General features: G+C 41.9%; 2 protein-coding genes and 1 long non-coding RNA gene across 3 annotated transcripts; 2 read left to right on the forward strand and 1 right to left on the reverse strand.

Moving 5' to 3' along the window:
* The first annotated feature begins 2,739 nt into the window (after nt 1–2,739).
* LOC125561796 (probable basic-leucine zipper transcription factor Q) lies at nt 2,740–7,282 on the forward strand. The gene is made up of 6 exons (XM_048726206.1): nt 2,740–2,892; nt 4,427–4,654; nt 5,126–5,194; nt 5,647–5,832; nt 6,453–6,649; nt 7,015–7,282. Exons 1-5 carry the CDS (start codon nt 2,740–2,742, stop codon nt 6,639–6,641), a joined length of 825 nt encoding a protein of 274 aa, XP_048582163.1. The 3' UTR covers nt 6,642–6,649; nt 7,015–7,282.
* A 421-nt stretch (nt 7,283–7,703) lies between these two features.
* On the forward strand, nt 7,704–8,143 carry LOC116620723. The gene is made up of 2 exons (XR_004297179.2): nt 7,704–7,896; nt 7,955–8,143. It is a non-coding gene; the product is annotated as an uncharacterized LOC116620723 (long non-coding RNA).
* Nucleotides 8,144–8,243: 100 nt separating this feature from the next.
* Nucleotides 8,244–19,059, reverse strand: LOC116620746 (polyunsaturated fatty acid 5-lipoxygenase). The gene is made up of 12 exons (XM_048726879.1): nt 18,993–19,059; nt 16,968–17,022; nt 16,662–16,730; nt 14,740–15,091; nt 14,386–14,524; nt 14,022–14,134; nt 13,507–13,741; nt 10,944–11,305; nt 10,482–10,588; nt 9,637–9,721; nt 9,317–9,535; nt 8,244–8,971 (listed from the first exon to the last, which is right to left on the reverse strand). Exons 3-12 carry the CDS (start codon nt 16,727–16,729, stop codon nt 8,738–8,740), a joined length of 1,914 nt encoding a protein of 637 aa, XP_048582836.1. The 5' UTR covers nt 16,730; nt 16,968–17,022; nt 18,993–19,059; the 3' UTR covers nt 8,244–8,737.
* Nucleotides 19,060–19,524: the final 465 nt, after the last annotated feature.

Raw genomic sequence — 19,524 nt, forward strand, 5'->3', positions numbered from 1 at the left:
ATAATGATTATTTGTAATACCATATAAGGTCATGGCGTATGCCATAAGTTGTAAATACTGTGATTAAAGATCAGTCTATATTCGCAAACCAAAGCGTGCGGTTGTGTTAACTGACTCCAATGAATATATAGCGAAAGACACTAAAGAAGACAATTAGAAATACCGCTTATTCTGAATTTCTAACGTTTTAGCAGTAAACGCAGAATCCCTCAATTGCTAAAACGTTAGAAATAACCGCTTATTCTGAATAAATACACATCACAAAGCAATGAGAATTTATTGTGACCTTTATTCTATAGGATATAAGACAGGACAATTACAGGAGGTGATCAATAGTGAAAATATTCGAGCTAGTTACTGGGATTGACTTGAGACTGACTGAGTGGTTGCTTAAGCCTGTGATGTTGCTATATTAGAAGGGCCGAGGAGCAGGGCAGAAAAAATGATATACAATACTTTGAACTCACTAGGTCGACAATTTACTGTGATATTTTCGTAAATTGAGAGACATTTCAGACACAAAATTGTTTTTCTTTATATTTTGAGTCTATTTTTCCACAGCAATTTCCAGTCTAGAACTACTATGACTGCAAATTATTGCCCAACTAATAAAACAAAATTGATTGCTATATTATTTTAAACCAAGGCAAACATGGCTACAGAGGAGACACATATATTCTTTAGAAACCAGTGGGCTCCAGTGAATACTGCAGTGTACTTACATGCAGAAACTATTGTTAGGGAGAAGCAGGAGATCATAAATTCACTATATGTTAATACATGAGCAGTAATCATTTCAGTAGCTATTATCTAGGACACCACTTAGACCCAAATAGCTTACTGGGTATGTACCGACATGCAGCTAGGGGTGGGCACATTGGTTGTGCCCCTCCCACTCATCCACCAAAGCAGTCATTTTTTAAATATACTTACTTTCCATAATATCTATGACTGCATATCCCCTCCACAGCTAATCAGATTGTTTGTTATGGTTACCAGACTTCACCTTTTCTAGACATACAGTGACTTCAATTAAATAATTTCTTTTGTTTAATAAAATAAGACTACAAGCATAGACTACAATTTGTTTTGTTCTATTCCTCTTATTAAACAAACAGAGAAACCATGAAAGGGTTAGTGATCAGCCAAGACAGTGGCTGCAAAGAAAATGGGGTCTTGCATAAACCTGGCTTATGGAAAATGTGCGAACTGCCCCACACAAATCTAAAAGAATATTGATTTAACCCTTGCAATTGAATGACCAACCAATCTATGAGCTCGAGCACTTCACTTCTTCACGAGAACTTCTAGTTTAAAACTGTGTCATGTCCACCATCTTTGCTTTTGAAATTTCAGATCTCAGATCCATGTTATTTGTGCAGTTGAAGGCCAGATTCGCGATTTCATTAGTACATATATTACCATAATCTCAATCTCTTCCAAGTAATTATGCAAACATCATCGAAAGTTGGATTGATTTCGCTTTATTTACTCGTATTTCCATTTGCGACCCGGTCAAGACTCGACAGACACGTGGCGAGGCTCGAGATTAGAATTATCGATTGCCTGCTTTAGACAAATACAGTTTACTTCAAGACGTATTTGAATGTTCTCTCGACACTCTCTATTTTGAAGTGGAAGTATTTTGAAGCTTATTGATGAAAAATCAATTGGTTAAATTGTAAGAGCGTTATTGTTAAAATTCCCACGGTCACGTGATCAATGACGTCACAAGTGATGGTAGTTTTCGACAATGTTTGTCTTGATAGCTTTGACACGTAATCCAATTTTTTTGTCGTTTGGTTAAATTGTAAGGGAGTTATTGATAAAAATCCCACTGTCATGTGACCTTTGTTCATTTTGTCATTTTACTAAATCTGTATTTTGTTTGCCATTAGGCACAGTTTAAAAATTTGGTAAAGATTGAATAAATTTTGGCCGATTTATTCGTATTGATGTTTTAGGTAACTGTAAATTCAGGTAACTGAGGTGTTCAAGTTTTAGGTAACTGTGAATTCTTCTACGTCACCACATTGAGGGACCAAGTGAGATAGCAACGATGCGCATGCGCAACTTCAGTGCACGTTAGCCTTCGGTGCAACGACAGTCAAACGTTTGTCAGGGACGTGTCGTTGATCATATTTGCACTTGGTAGAAGTGAAAAATAGTTTAGACACTTCGCAGAAGTGTACATAGTGATAAACAGTCACGCATCAACCGCAAAAAAAGTTTGGGAAAGAACTACGGCCTTTTTCTTCCCGCACAAACTTTGGAGAGCGGTGACTGAACTTCACGGCGTGGCCGTGGAGAAATCTCGCGGAAAGACATGTCTGCAAATGGAGACAAAAAACAAGGGAAAGAAAGGAGATTCATTCCCAGTGACATGAGCGAGGCAAGTACTCCTTTGGAGAAAGAGAGTGGAGCCAAAAAAGGCACACAAAGCGCCACAAAAGAGGCGCACCGGCCATGAATGGGAAAACGGCCGAAACCACGCCACCAGCCTCGACAAATGAGCAGAGCGAACTCATGAAATTTGACAGTCCATTATTAATCTCCAAGAAACTATGCAAGATAGTTTTTCAAAGCTCCAGACCACAATAGAGGAGACCTGGTTCGAAGACGGCTCGGGTCCACAAGAGGTTTTGCGTTCTCAAATAAGTGAGAGCGGCGAGCGGAGATGAAAGTGCTGATGAAAATCAGCCCAAAACTTCCAAGAGACCTCGCATTGGTGCCTCACCAATGGGCCAGGATGGCCAGGAAACTGCTGCCAGGGTATCGGACCAACCCACAGATAAATCTGCAGCAAGCCCTAGTGGGGGAAAAACGTCCTCAGACAACGTGCTAAGCACTATTTCTGAGAGACTGAACATGAAGGAAAAGACGGAAAAGTCAGTAAATGCACAACTCGCAGGGTTGGTAAACAACCTTATATTTAAGGCTGAAAAACCTGACGAGGCGGAGATGAAGGAAAGCATGGAAAAATCATCCGCCCAGAGAATTGCAGCTCGCTAGTGGCGACTAAAGTAAACGAATTAACCCATTGACTCCTGCCTATTTTGGAGCTGAATTTACAAAAAACAGACTGAAAACAGATACCTCCCCACCTATTCTGAGTTTTATACAGCCCTCAAAGTCAAACACAGCTGCACCTAGTCAGCGGTATCCAAGCTTTCTAACAGTGCTTTGCGGTCCCCACTTTTAATCCCTCGTTGTGCTGAAGCCAGCACAAGTTGATGGTTGCTTGTATTTTTCATCAGAAATACAGCTATGAGCATATTAGGACAGTGTCTCAGGACATCATGAAGTCTTTTGGGGAATAATTGAGTGCTTTGCTTATGGATATTTGCTAGCAAAGGTGGATTCATGATGATTTTTTCTTGTTTGGCTTTGCCCGGATGAGAAAATAATTTTCTAGAATCACCACAGCTCTCCTAAATGCTGTCTTTTCTGAAACCAAATTGATTTCAAAATTGTTTACACTGCTATTCTGGGTCTGTATGACCTGGAATTGATTTGTTTGGCTTCGGGGTGAAAAGACTTATAAAAAAACCATCTGCCTTTGGGAGAGGAGTGTGGATCTCCCAGAATGCTTTGCAATACGTAAATATATTTTCGTGGTTGTACAATCCTTCAAGGAATGGACATTGTGTTTTGAGGCCAAGGAAATGTACCTGGAGGATCAGAATAAAGGTATCTATTTGTGTCTTGAGCTGTGTTTGCTGATCTCTCTCCCTTGTGTGATATTTTGAGCGTTTTATTGAGAGGGGTGATTCTGCTTTTCTCTTCTTGTTTGATTTGAGATTTGTCAAAGAACCTGTGCTATTATTTGGCTTAAGAGTAGATGCTAACACCTTGGTTGGATGCATATCTGCAAGACCATTTATCCCTTAGACTGATGCCTGAGTATCTTCATCTTGTTGTGTTTATTTTGAATTTATGAATTGTTTGGGTTGTTGGTACTTCCCAAAGCCGGTACAGGCCGGTTGAGGGGTCAATGTGTTAATCTGGAATCGTCTTCGCCCACAAACACGCTTCTTTGATTCACGCGCACAAACTGCAAACATTGTCACCAGTTTACTTCAAGTCGATTACCTAACAATATCCAATGATTTTTAACTGAAAACGTGAAAAATATTTCAACATTTTCAAAGCAGTGTGTCTATTGGAAGTTTCTTTGAGGATTAGATTGAGAATTTAAAGTTGGCTTGTCAAATAGCACGGATTCTAATAGATTCTATTGTCTTTTAACAAGTGAGGTTTCCGTGGGACCTCTGCAAGTAAACTGGTGACAATGTGGCTTTAAGAGTTTTAGATGCTAAAATAATTCTTCTATTAATAGATTTTCCTAAAATATAAGTTGAGAACATTAACAAATAGGTATTCCAGATTTAGTGTATAATTATGTTATTCTTTCTAATTTTTAAAGGATGCCATTCGGCAAACCGTAGTGGCCCCTGAGCAGGTCCAGTACTACTTCCAGCTAGCCCAACACCATGCAGTCTCCATGCAACAACAACAGGGACAACAACAGATCCCAGGTCAGGTCCCGCAACAGCAACAGGTGGCTGCTGCGGCAGCAGCGGCAGCCACAACGACATCTCAGCCACAAGCGATCATCACAAGCATGCCACAGCAAGTGGTCAGCATGGCTACGGTGAGTGAGAACACAGGTACGGAACACTAGAGAAGAGTTACTGATAGAACGCTAAAGAAGCTGTAGTTACTGATTAAACACTAGATAGCAACATATTACTTGGGGCAGAGAACAGCGAATCAAGAGCTTTCTGTTGTTTTTATTATTATGCAAAGTTTTTACATATCAGTTAAGCGAAGTTTTATGTATAAAACGCACCCTGATTCTGGAGGTCATTTTGGCGAAAAAAAGTGTGTATTATACATGAGTAAATATGGTATATAAAATTAAATTAAGTTACTGGTTACACAGTTGTCACAATAGATTTAGTGGTGTATCAATTGGCTGTCTGACTCCCACTTTCTTTAATAAAATATGAACCACTTAGGACAGCTTCCTTGATTGCATCCCCAGAAAGATTTTTTCCTCCACACCCTTTATTATCTAGACACATTGTCAAATGACATGACCGAATGTTGTTCTCTTTGGTAGACTCAAGCCCAGATGATTCAACAGCCACAAGCGCAGGAGCAGGGTGGGACGGATCCACAGTATGCCACGGTAAGCCTGTCATGCGACATATAACTGCCCTAATGGCTGTTTTAGACCTATATGGGATGCAGTATAACCAGGAAGAAACACAACTGATGTAAGGAATTTGTCAAATATTGTTCCCAAGAAACATTACAGGAACACACCGCAATATATAGTTTATATTCAAGCATTATTGTACATGTACTTTAGATAAATCCTAACAGAAAAAAAATCCATCAGAGTGTGTAAAAAAATCTTGTACCAGATAACTTCAAAATCTGCAGCCAGTAGTTTTGGCATTTTTAGAACTGTAAACATGTCAGTACATGGTTTCTCCATTAAAATACATTTATTGGAAGATTTCAAAATTGATTTTGAATTCCCCAAAAGACACTGTTATTGTTTAATATGTTCCAGATCTATTTAAACTCATTAGACACAATTTTTATCTATAGTTAATAAACAATTTCTGTTCGCAGCAAATCCAATTCAACTCCGCTCAAATGCAGTACTTGAGATTACAACAATTGCAATTACAACAACAGCAGCAACAGCAATCCACACAAGTAACCACGCAACAGGGTGACCAAACTCAACAGCAGCCAGCACAACAGACACAAGCGGCACAGCAACCCACAGAGTTCACATTTACCTCTGGCGGCCAGGTAACGTAAACTAACAGTGGAAAAGGGGAAGGGAGCCATAAAGTACTTACTGCACAACCTCAGAACTTGGACCAATCAAATTCCACTTAAGAAGTCCAATCCCAAATTTGTATCAGCTGATTTTCAAGTACTAGTACAGTATCAAGGTCACTCAAATGTTGGAATGCCAATCTAAGATACAGTTGCATTTGAAAAGTGATTATTTCGGAAGTCTTAAAGAATTAAGGTTTTTTCATAACCCAAATATGGCCAAAAAAGAACCCAGCCCCCTTCTCCAGAGAAATCCTGTAATCAGAACAAATGACTTAACTACAAGGCTGTTCCTAGTACTTATTCCCACCACACATTTTGAAGTTATGTTTTTTTTTTATTATAATTTAATAACCCTGAATAGGACACCTACTGAAATAAGGAAATTTCCATGTTTTGGGCACAAAGATTTAACCCCCTTGTAACTTTCTAACAAAATACCAGAAATAAAAACCAAAGTAGCCTTGGTAAAATCTCACGAAGTGCAACTTCTGAGCCAAATGTGAAGGGAATTAGCTGACGACTATTTTGGTCACCTGGAACGCTTCTCAGTCAATGACTGTTAATCCGTGTGTGGTGTATATTCTCAGATATATCAAATACAGCAACACCCACACTCTGGTGTGACCACGGCAGTCGCCATAGCAACCGCACCCCAACAGCAGCAGCAACAACAACCGCAACAACAGCAATTTATACAGCAACAACAACAGCAGAATCAAGATCAAACAACACTAGCGACAACCGAGCAACAAGCTCAACAACAACAGCCTCAGTGAGGATACAGGTAATTATTGAAGACACACTGGAATGAAGAGCCTGTAGAACTTGTAGAGCCTTGGAGAAGGTGCCTTCTCCTCCCATCTCCTCTTATCCCCTCCCACAGTGAGGAAGTTGAGCAGGTAATTATTGAAGACACACTGGAATGAAGAGCCTGTAGAACTTGTAGAGCCTTGGAAAAGATGCCTTCTCCTCCCATCTCCTCCCCTTCCCTCCCACAGTGAGGAAGATCAGCAGGTAATTGTTGAAGACACAAAAGCAGGTAGTTAGCCTTCTCTAACCTCCCCTTCCCTCCCACAATGAGTAGGGCTGGAGTGCCTTGTTCAATCCCTTTCTTACATTAAGTACTAACCTCTTGTTTTTCTTGCTCAGATCAGGTTATCTGGTTGCACCAACACATGCGCTCTGCACCTACTCGCTTACAGGCAACCTGTGCATGACTAAAGAACGCTAACATGATATCGCAGATTGCATTCACACAGAAAAACCTTGCGCTTTCACGGGAGGGATTATGGTCCCGAATGTAGCCTTCTTTTGCTCCGCCACGGGAAACAACGCCTATGGACCTTGTCAAAACTGACAAGCCTGGTCACAACCGACAAGTAATAAACGCTAACACTTGGCTTTTTGGTCAAAGCCCTGGATACGAACTCGTTGGGTGCTTAGCCCTGGGCAAACGAGTATGGACACTTTGCTAACAGATCAGGTGAACCACAACACAAAGGGAATGATGGCAAAGCATGTTGCAGAATACTCCACAATCCTCAAGCAGCAAAGCATTGTTAGCTTGGTGGTGGTAAAGGCAAAAATATACGTTTACTTTAGCACAGATTAGGTTTTACTGTCGAATTCGTTGTATCGCGATTTGTTTTTTTCTTTTCTGTCCCGCCAGTCAAATTATTCTACGCCAATCAGATTTTTGCCATCTCTCGCCTAGTGCAGGTGCCTGGCTTTCTGTCGCGACACTGGTTTTCGTCCAGAGGATAGCCAGGGAAGTGCACAAAGCGAGTCTCCGATTGGCTCAGAATGGTTTTACTGACGGAACAGACAACCAAAACAAATCGTGTTTTGAAAACGCGGGTCGCGATACAACGGATTCGACAAGACCCTATAATGATACTAATCCCTTGATTTTAGACGCTTGGAACAAGACTAGTATCCTCATGCCCTCCTCCCACCACCAAGTTCTTATAGGCCAATGACTGCCCCTAAAAGTTACGAGTACGTCACTAGGGGCCGGTTCATAGAAAGCAGGTTAGCGCTAACCCAGGGATCTCGAAATTTGATTGGATAAAAGGGCATTCAACCCTAGGTTAGCGTTAACTTGCCTTCTAGGAGGCCAGCCCTTTTGAAGTACAGACCTCAGTTTTATAGTATCACCTTAACAGCGTCTTTGTTATCACAGATTCATGTATTGCATTCTCGCTACACACTTACTGTATTCTCAGCACTAAATGTCGCGTCGCATTATTTTATAGCTAATAAATTACTATTCTATGCAGTGTCTGTTTTTTTCAGAAGTACTCCCTCCGCAGACCTATCGACGCTTAGTCCCAAGCGGTTACTTCCTCTCGCTTACGGGTGAAAAAAAAACGCCACCATTCGGGGTTTTGATTTTACATTTATTTTATATTTCACGCAGATCCACTCGGGTGCCAGAGGCTCCAGTCTACGCTAACTTTGAGCCGAAGAGTAGCGACCTTCAATGGCGAAGCAACGAGTTAAGCCAAGAAAGCATAAGATATGCGTTCTTGGTTAAGCCTAGAGCCTCTGATTCCCATTACAAACAAACTCACTTAAAGCCGCATTGTCACTAGTTTACTTCCGGAGGTCCGACGGAAACCTCAACCGTTAAAAGACAAAAGAATCTATTACAATCCGAGATATATAACAGGCCATCCGTTCTAAATTATCAATCATAACCTCAAAGAAACTTCCCATAGACACACTGCTTTCAATATTTTGAAATATTTTTCGCGTTTTCCGTTAAAAATGATCGGAGATTGTTACGTAATCGACCGGAAGTAAACTGGTGACAATGCGGCTTTAGACCGTTACATGTAAGTTTACTTTGTTACATGCAAGTTTACGCTGTTCATGTCTGAATGCCATTTGGGAGCCATCGTGGAATAAAGTAGGGGTAGGCCAGGTGACCATCTTTGAGCCTGCGGTTATTAATTCTGATGAGCAGCGGTTCCACCAGCTCGTTGAGCCTGCAGAAATTGCGGTATACAACGCGACGGGCTGCGCGGTCTTCTAGAAATGATGCGTAGTCAAGAAGTCTATCGTAACGGAAAGTGCCTAGGCCAGATGTAAAGGCACACTGGGTCTGTAAAAGCAACAACAGGATGATATCATTGTCACAGACGTGAAGCATCTACTGACCTGAAGCCCGCTATGGGTTTGTAGAATAAAAATCTCAAACAGTTTGAAACCGTCGTGTCTGTTTGGAACTATGGTTTGGGGGGTTGTGGAACATTTTTTTTGTGAAAAAGAAACAAAATGGTTGCCGTGGTAACATGGGCTTCACAATAACATACCAATCGCGTCAAATTGTCCAACGATAATTCACTAAGTAAAAAACGACAAGAAGTTTAAGCTTCCTAGCTATTCAGGAGTTTGGGGCATAGAGTACTTTTTAATATATAAAGAAGCATGGTCTATACTTTATTACCTCAGAAACAGTCCGGAGCGGTAGGTTGAGCAGGCTGAAGCGGTCAGCGGGTGCTCGGCTGTCGTTGTACAACTTTGTCGGGGCGTTCGGCACGTACAAAACATAATCAGTCAGTGGATAATTCACTGCCGTATGGCGACCGACAACAATCCATAGAAACCGAGAGATTATCGATCGTAATTGCATCACGGACCTGACGGAGGTAGGGAAACGACGGATCTACATTACGAAAAACAGGATTCAAAACAGGATATATCTTAAATCTGCGTTTTCACTTATCCCTTCACATCAACAGATATTCCCTAATGCTGCATTCTCACCTTTCCATTCCCATCAACAGATATTTCCTTGGCAAATGCTTGTAGCTCTTTATCTTCGAGGACGTCTTCCTTCTTTTTGTAGTATCTGAAATTGTGAAAATGTTGTGTGCTATCAGAGACTATCAGGAATCAAAATACACAAAAGCGGTTTAGATATTTGTTATATCGTATATGGCCATAGCCCCCCCTGGGGGGGTATTTTTTAGGGGGTATCCCGGAAAAAAAGGCTTTCTCTTAAAAATGGTATTTTTAAGCCTCCTGAGGTATTGTTTAGGTTAGCACTTTTTGGTCGTGCAGGTATTTTTCAGGGGTATTTTTCGAATTTTCCGACGAGCATCCCTATCACTTTTACCTTGAAGAACTTTTCGGCGAGCCTATCACGCTCTAAGTCAGCATAAAGCGTCCGCCATATTGAAAAGTGTGAGTCTGCGCGCAAAGCATCATGGAGCTAACAGAAAGGGAGTAGCCTGGGGACGAGGCTAACGTGGCCATATCTAAAGCGTATAAGCTAGGGGAGGGGGCCATCCCTTGTATTGCCATCTACCTCCATATGTCCTTATGAAAAATGCCCTGCATAACCTGCTACACACCCATCCCTTGTGGTTCAGGGTTAACTTTCCCTGAACCGCCTGGCTACGGCCTTGTATCAGCTTTTATACCATCCTTTCTTACTTATGTGCGGTATTTAAAGAAAGGGAGGAGCTTGCCCTGACAAAAATAAATTTACGTGCAAATCCCATGAAAAGTAGTTTTCTTACGGTAAAAGGGGCTCTCCCTTACATTTTTACCTTTGTTGTTGGCGCATTTTCGTTTGGTGTATATCTCCATTAAAAGGTCGTACTTACATTTGCACATACTCCTTAGTAAAGCGCTCGAGAGCCCTGTTGAGAATCTTGCCATCGTCTCTGTATGGGTAGTACGGTAAAGTACCACGATCATCCACGCCTCGGTTCTATGAAAATAATCCATATGATATCATGTGGATATGAAAAGCAATCATTATGGATCAATGCTAGATAAAATGTATATGAATAAGAACAGGTTTGCAGAGATTTTGCGAAACGTCCCAAAGCGACAACTTTAACCTAATTTTAAGATTTTTCCATTTGGCAATAAATACGTTCCAAATCACCCTGGAAAATTGCATGTTGCGAGAAGTACTTTTGATAGCTCAATCAGGATGGAACATAAGTTTAGTAAGAGGCTCCTTTTTCATCAAGAGAACGTTTTGTTTGTTGTACAGGGAATAATTTTACCATTTATCTCTTTGCCCCTCCCCACCCTGTCCTGGTCGGGCTTATGCTTACTATGAGATCCTCGGTAAAGCCATGAGCTATCCAATCCTCGCTCTTTGCCGCGCCGGAGACAAGCTTACTTGCGCCTTTCCATCCGTAAGCGTATAAAGTGTGCATGAATTGTCCGGGTGCCAAAAGAGCGGGCGCACCCAAAACATTGGCGGTGAGGACCCCCCGGCAGTGAAACTTTAGCATCTGGTACAGAGGGTGCTTGTGGGACAGGTGTCTCTCCATGCTCACGCAGACAGCCTCGGCAACTAAGTGGGCGTGGCTAAGATGGTCCACCATTTGGCTGTACCCGCCATCGGTCACTTGCACGTTCAGTTTAGCCAGGGTCCATTTTCCTCCGTCTTTGGGTGTGAAAACGGCGGAATCTGAACAGTCGTTGAAAAATGAGAATTTTGTTCAGGTTATTAAGGACTTATATATTATTTAGGGTTAATGGCGCGTTATTGAGAGCCACAGAATTATGCTTTAATCCTAATGCAAACTCTAGCTTACCCTAGAGTAGTCAAGGCTTCGTCCGTAATGGGACCAAGGACCCAATCCCTGGATCCAATGTGCCTTCCTACCTAGTCCAGTCATTGGTTCGCCCCTGATGGGGGCCCACATAGCGTGGACAAAGGTTCACCCTTGATGTTAACAAAATAACTTTTTTCTTATAAGAAGAATGACACATCCCTTGTGTGACCAAGAACCCCATCCATCGTGTGACCAAGAATCCCATCCCTCATGTGACCATGAGCCCCATCCCTCGTGTGACCAAGAATCCCATTCTTCGTGTGACCAAGAATCCAATTCTTCGTGTGACCAAGAATCCCATTCTTCGTTTGACCAAGAACCCCATTCCTCGTGTGACCAAGGATCCCATCCTTCGTGTGACCAAGAATCCCATCCCTCGTGTGACCAAGAATCCCTTCCCTCGTGTGACCAAGAATCCCTTCCCTCGTGTGACCAAGAATCCCATCCCTCGTGTGACCAAAGAACCCCATCCCTCGTGTGACCAAAGATCCCATCCCTCGTGTGACCAAGGATCCCATCCCTCGTGTGACCAAGGATCCCATCCCTCGTGTGACCAAGAATACCATCCCTCGTGTGACCAAGAATCCCATACCTCGTGTGACCAAAAATCCCATCCCATACCTCGTGTGACCAAAAATCCCACCCCATCCCTAATCTGGTGAAGAACCCCATCCTTTGTGTGACCAAGAACCCCATCCCATCCCTTGTGTGGCCAAGAACACCATCCCTTATGTGACCAATAACCCAATCCCTCGTGCGACTAAGAATCCCATCCCATCCCTCCTGTGGCCAAGAACCCCGTCCCCCGTGTAACCAAGAATCCCATCCCATCCCTCCTGTGGCCAAGAACCCCGTCCCCCGTGTAACCAAGAACCCCATCCCATCCCTCCTGTGGCCAAGAATCCCATCCCTCGTGTGACCAAGAACCCCATCTCATCCCTCGTGTGACCAAGAACCCCATCTCATCCCTCGTGTGACCAAGAACCCCATCTCATCCCTCGTGTGACCAAGAACCCCATCTCATCCCTCGTGTGACCAAGAACCCCATCTCATCCCTCGTGTGGCCAAGAACCCCATCTCATCCCTCGTGTGGCCAAGAACCCCATCTCATCCCTCGTGTGGCCAAGACCCCCATCTCTCGTGTGGCCAAGACCCCCATCTCTCGTGTGGCCAAGACCCCCATCTCTCGTGTGGCCAAGAACCCCATCCCATCCCTCCTGTGGCCAAGAACCCCATCCCATCCCTCCTGTGGCCAAGAACCCCATCCCCCGTGTAACCAAGAGCACTATCCCATCCCTCGTGTGACCAAGAACCCCATCCCTTGTGTGACCAAGAACCCCATCCCTCGTGTGACCAAGAACCCCATCCCTCGTGTGACCAAGAACCCCATTCCTCGTGTGAACAAGGATCCCATCCCTAGTGTGACCAAGAATCCCATCCCTCGTGTGACCAAGAACCCCATCCCTCGTGTGACCAAGAATCCCATCCCTCGTGTGACCAAGAATCCCATTCCTCGTGTGACCAAGAACCCCATCTCATCCCTCGTGTGGCCAAGACCTCCATCCCTCGTGTGGCCAAGACCTCCATCCCTCGTGTGGCCAAGACCTCCATCCCTCGTGTGGCCAAGACCTCCATCCCTCGTGTGGCCAAGACCCCCATCTCTCGTGTGGCCAATAACCCCATCCCATCCCTCGTGCGACAAAGAACCCAATTCCTCGTGTGACCAAGAACCCCATCCCTTATGTGACCAATAACCCAATCCCTCGTGCGACCAAGAATCCCATCCCTCCTGTGGCCAAGAACCCCATCCCCCGTGTGGCCAAGAACCCCATCCCCCGTGTGGCCAAGAACCCCATCCCCCGTGTGACCAAGAACCCCATCCCCCGTGTGACCAAGAACCCCATCCCATCCCTCCTGTGATCAAGAACCCCATCCCTCCTGTGATCAAGAACCCCATCCCTCGTGTTACCAAAAACCCCATCCCTCGTGTTACCAAAAACCCCATCCCTCGTGTGGCCAAAAACTCCTCTGGATTAACCAAGGATCCTCCTACCTGGTTTGTAGTCCATCTGTATGGCCACGGGCTTAAGGGTGTGGCTCCCTTTCCATCCCCACCTTTTCCAGTACCAATTTTTCGGCGGTTTCTCTTCCACTGATGCAAAGAGGGCGATAGGAGAATAAAAAGGCCAAAGGGTGCGATTAGCATGGTCATCTACGATGTCCTTCATGAATACCATGTCATCGGCAAGTGGGTAACGAAGAGCGAACAACAGGCCTTCTTCGATAACCTTAAGAGACAATGACCATATCTATGAAATCTACACCTTCGCAGTTATAATTAGATGCAAATACGGAGAGGAAAACAAAAGGCTGATCATTAATTATTAACAACAATTGACAAAATACAGTGGTACCTCCATTAAGCAGCCAACCTCGGGAATTAGATTGGTGGCCGCTCAATAGAGGCTGGGAGCGTGATAGATATACCACTGTAAGGGTAAGGTATGATAGATAGATAGGTGAAAATATTATTAGGAAGAGAAATGATCAGGCATTTGATAAACCAACCTCTTTCAGTTTTTCGTTGTTGTTTATCCTTCTTCCAAGAGCTTCTCCCACGGCCTTCTTCCAGTTGAAATTTGGGTTGAGGTTTTTTTTAAGATTGCTGAATGAAAGTCCCACTATCAAATAAAACCGTTAATATTAATATTGTATGAGAAACTATGATCCCGCGGAATGGAGGGAAAGGGGAGCTTTTAAGGGTGATCTGTTGATATCGCCTTTATCAGACAAGGTGACCTGTTGGTCTTACCTTTATAAAACGAGAAGAACCTTTGCGTTACCTTTATCAGGGAAGGTGGCCTGTTGGTCACCGAACAAGGTGATTTGTTTGGTTTTAACTTTATCACACAAGGTGACCTTCTGATTGTACCTTCATCCGAGAGAGTGACCTGTTGCAGACCAAGTGGGTTTGCTCCAGCAAGTCGCTGCTCTGTAAAATACTTGTCCGAAAGATATTTGGTGACGTCCATCTGGAATGGTTCGTACTCAGATGGGAGGCGCATCTTGTGCTATGGTTACACCAGAAATGAACTTTTATACGTAAATGAGATAGCAACATATCAACACTTCCACCATCATTTTCCATATGAAACCTGGCTTTGCACCTCTCCCCCCCCCCCCTCCCACCACAAGAATTCCTGGATACACGCCTGGAAGCAACATCAATAGCATGATGATCATCATCATATGCATTGTTTTTAACTATCTAGTAGTAACTCCTTACCCCAAACGCTTTCTCCAAGGCAGTGCGCATATATTTGTTCAATTCCAAGAAATCTCTGTAAGTCATCTCCTCTGGTTTGCCTTTAGTCATGTTTTTGTAGAGCTCTTTAAACTTGCGCCCTGCTGCCACCATGGTAGCGTACTCTGTTAGATGGCTACTAAGCATCGGCTTGTCCTTCACGAACTTTGGATATCCCTTCGTGGACACTGCAAGACGTGCATAAGGCATAGCAGCCGATGGGGCGTTCAATTTAAACTCTTTCTGCTGCTTGTGGAGGCCCGCCTTTCTCTTAATGGAACATGCCGGGGTGACATACTGAGGAAGGGACACTTTGCAGTAACCTTTCTCAAACCTGAAATATGAGGAGAAAAGAAATACTGGTCATTTGGCATTGATGACAGAGATCATGGAGTGTTTTGAGGGGTTGGAGGGTATGCTATGAAATGCAAGGCAGACAAAAGTATTTGATCATCATTTTGGTCTTACATGTTTCTTTCTATGCTGAACAACTTTGACCAATCAGATTCGGCTTGAACACTGTAAACATTTTGACCATTTTTGAAAAAAAAAACAGCCAATCAGGTTAGGGTGTTCCCACGCTCAATCGACAGACAAAAATGAAAAGGTAAACATTCTTTAGAGGAATACTTTCGATATACACGCTGTGCTATGAATTATCTAGAATAACTAAGGTATATTTCTGTGTAATGTCAGCTTAGATTTTAATAAATTATATTCAGTTAAACTCAGCGCGGAGCTCCATAGGTAAAGAAATTGGTCATAAACTAGGCGACTCAAAAATTGTGGTCAATGTCACACGCAGTCAGCTATCTGTACCACTCACGTGACCATGCGACCAGGCCAGCTAAGTGATTGATCGCTCTAAACCAATGAGAGAGTTCTAGTTCCAGCAAGAACCGGGGGGACTTGAAAATGACGGGGGATTAAGCCTATTCTGACTTTCGACGTAAAACGAATGTCGGAATGCATGATTGCAGAAACGAATTAACAAGAAAAAGTGTTTAATTGAGAAAATGCAACTGATTAGCCAGTAAAATGACCGTATGAAAATGAGAATTTGAAGGATATGTCTGTCTAAGGAACTGCTTTGTAGTTTTACATGCTTGAAATATTATAAGCACGACTTCTTTACCTCTCGCGGTGGCTGACGCAACATAAAATCGTGCAAGGGGTATTCGTGCATCATCAGTCAACCTTTTAACTGCAATAGGAATGCCTTGGGAGCGCCAATGTGTAACTAAGTAATTTAGTAAACATAAATGGGATAAAAACATGACCTAAGTAAATAGGAAATCGCAGATTCAGATGTCCAAATAGATAAACCACAGAACGATTAAGTAAATATTGCTTGGAATTTGAAACCAGCTTTTCAAATTATTTTTTGCGCGCGCGCTGACGTGCACTGGAATGATGCCATGAGCGCGCGCTGTTTGAAGTTTTTTTATTGTCTTTGGCGTTTGTGTAGGATCAGAAATAATTTTATAAAAAAAATATAACATTCTTTTTGTGCCTTCGTTGAGTTTTGAAAATCCCGGTGTTTGTATGTGGAATATTCGGTCAGATGATGTTATTATGGATCTCTATTTATCCTCAAAAGAAATTCTAGTCTAGAAACTCTATTATGGTCATAACCCTAAACTGCCCAAAGACTCTTCATATAAAAATATGGTAATAAAGCTGGCTCCGCTTTTAGGCAGGGCCTACATCTATATATTATAAAATAAAAAAGTGGAGGTGGTGGTGGTGGTAGGGGGGTCACGATTTTTGGGCTTGGATTTGAAGGGGTGCAAAAAAATTTGAGCCCAGGAATTGCAAAAATACCGACCCGATCTACATCCTGGTAAATCTAGATATCTTCTCAAGCAATCCTTTTTTAAGAATATAATTTTTTTTAGACTCACCCATTGATTTGAACCGCTTGCAGCGCGACAAAGAAGAAGAGAAAGCCAACGAGGCCATAAGTCCACATCCTGTGAATGTGTCAAAAATGTGAACGCTGTGACTAAGAGAAAACGTATTTTATGCATATGAGCAATTCTTGCATAGAACATAATGCTGAGCACTCTAGAGTGCCTCTTTGCATTTATTATGCGCAGAAGTGAGGTCATCTTTTCAGATACTCTCAAGGCAAATGCCAAAGCCAAGAGCAGAAGAGTGTTTTAGGCAAAAAGGAAATACAGATAGGCTAATAGGTTAAAGCTAATTACCTTGTGGTTTTCCGTAGAAGATGAGCCAAAGCGTTTCCCTCAAATAGCTCGATATCTGTGAAATGGCAGAGTTATATGTGGACAAGCACTCACACACCCACATATGATGACGGACCACTGAATATTGGGTAGCGTCTTAACCCTATCAAGTAGCGTCGGAATTTACACAACATTGCACAACTTGTTCTGGTTTATTGCCTATTCCCTAAAGAACTCTTTTGTTTTCTGATTGATGTCTTTTTCTGGGCACGCAAGCTAGGAATTTACACATATTTCAAGTTATGCTTTCAGTGCCTCGTTTATCGGCTACGCATAAAAGACTTATCGACTTTTTACTTAACAACTGACTTCACTTCTACGTGCATTGTCGTTGTTACTTTTTACATTCGACTTCCGGACGTAGTTAGTAGGCGTAATTGAAAAGAATTTATTTTCAGTCTAAACAAAAGTTTTTAGTTTTTATTATAACAGTGACTAAGGATTCAGTATTTTACGGAACATCTTGCAAGTACTTTGATTAGGAAAAGAAAACAACTGGGCATGGATAGTCCGGACGATCTTACATTTCTGATATTCAGTTGAGGCTGGGTAGTTTTTTTTTGGAGCATTTTAAGGCTGAAAACGTTCTTAACGATATTCTTAAATTCTATTGAATAAATACAAAAAGCCCAAATTGTCGTGATCGTGAACCAGAAGAATAGATACAATACACCAAAAACTGGCATTTGACTCTGGCTCTGCTGTTTAGTTACAATTATGAAAACTGCTTCGAGATAACGATACTTTCTGAACAAACCATTGGATGAAATAAGCTAGATTTATATCTCAGGAAAGGATAATAGTTTTGTATCATTTAGGTAGTTTTGGATTGTTCAAGTCTACAGTATTCGAGGCAAAAAGATGTCAAGGAAAAGAAGAGATACGGAAAAAAGATACGGAACAATACCATACAATACTCTAATTTTCAAAAATGTATTTGTGTGCTCTAAACATTCCATTAAGGTTAAGAAAAGCTGATTTATTTGACCAGAAGCTTAAGATCCTAAACTCGCGGTAACGGGGGTTATGCGGTAACACAGTGTAACGGAGGTTATTTTCGCCCACGTTGTTGTATCGTAAAACCTGCAAAGTTCACAATCCACTGAGAATTTTTGATCTTGGAAGAATGCAGTAACGGAGGTTACGCTCTTATCTCTACGCTCCAATTTGGCATTATTTCATATAGGTAACTTCTCAAAGTTTTGAATTCTCAAGAAAAAAATACTTGATTTGATAAAAAACCGACCATGGGCTACAGATTACTGCCTGAAAAATATATGTTAATTGTGGTAAAGGTTGTTATTAAGAAATTTTGGACATTGCATCAAAACTCGGGAAAAATAGGCACGATAAAAGCTTGACATTTTTTGTATAGGCAAAAAAGGTTGTTTCATGTGGTCACTTTGAAATTGATAAGTTTGATTTGCCCCAGTAAACCTCCTTACCGCCAGGGCTATTTATTGAAAGTTAAGGCTGTGGACATGAGAACATGCGCAAAACTAGCAGCTTCCAGTCATTATACGGCAAAATGGCGAATATTTGTGACCCAGCAAGGGGAAAACGTACACTAGAGAAAAAGCGTTCGGGCTATGAACGAAAAATATCGTTCGGTGGATTATGCAAAACGCTTTTATGTTATTTAGAACGATATCAGGTTCTACGAGAAACGATCTCCGATTTTCAAGATCGGAAAACTTGTGTACGTGTACGTTTTCCTTGCTGGGTCACATTTGTTCAATAAAGCTGTATACCGTCTGAAAGGTCTAGCTTGGTACCTCAATATCTACAGACAATGTGATCTAGTAGAATAATATTCTGCCCACTTTAACAAAAAGACAGGTAATTTACCCATTACGGCGTTATGAAGACTTTTCAACTTGGATTTTGCACTATTCTTAATATATCCATTCCATAAACATATATAGTCAACTAGAATACAGAAAGAAGCATAAGCTATTGAAATAAGCATACAAGTATTTTACTTACAATCGTAAGCCGTTAGTCCTTTTTTGCTCTGCTGAACTGAAGAACTCGATTCATTCGAACTTAGCTTTATCTAGAACTGCGTACATTTGTTATTTTTGTATTTCATTGTAATTACGTAATCCTATCAATTACGGATTCTTCTTTTTTGTTTTATTTACATTTCATAGATAGTTCAATTACTTTCTTAGATACTTTAAATGTTCATGAGGCTGTTCCGCATGGACATTTAAAGTATCTAAGTAAGATAATGATCCGTAATTGATAGAATTTCCGGGTGTTTTGGTTCTTGCCCGCATGCTTTAAATGTTCATGAGGCTGTTCCTCCACTGCTTCACATCCTAGAGAAAAAAGGAAACCAAAACTATACACAGATACAATGTTGATTGTGTTAACTAATATCAAAGTTATTCACAAATATTCAACATAGCTCAGTGATGAAATAACACCTGAAGACTACGGTTTATCCTTATCTTCTTGTGACCGTACATTCACGTATATTTATTTATTTATTTATTTATTTATTTATTTATTT

Source organism: Nematostella vectensis, chromosome 4 (genome assembly GCF_932526225.1).
Source record: "Nematostella vectensis chromosome 4, jaNemVect1.1, whole genome shotgun sequence".
Classification (NCBI taxonomy): Eukaryota; Metazoa; Cnidaria; class Anthozoa; order Actiniaria; family Edwardsiidae; genus Nematostella; species Nematostella vectensis.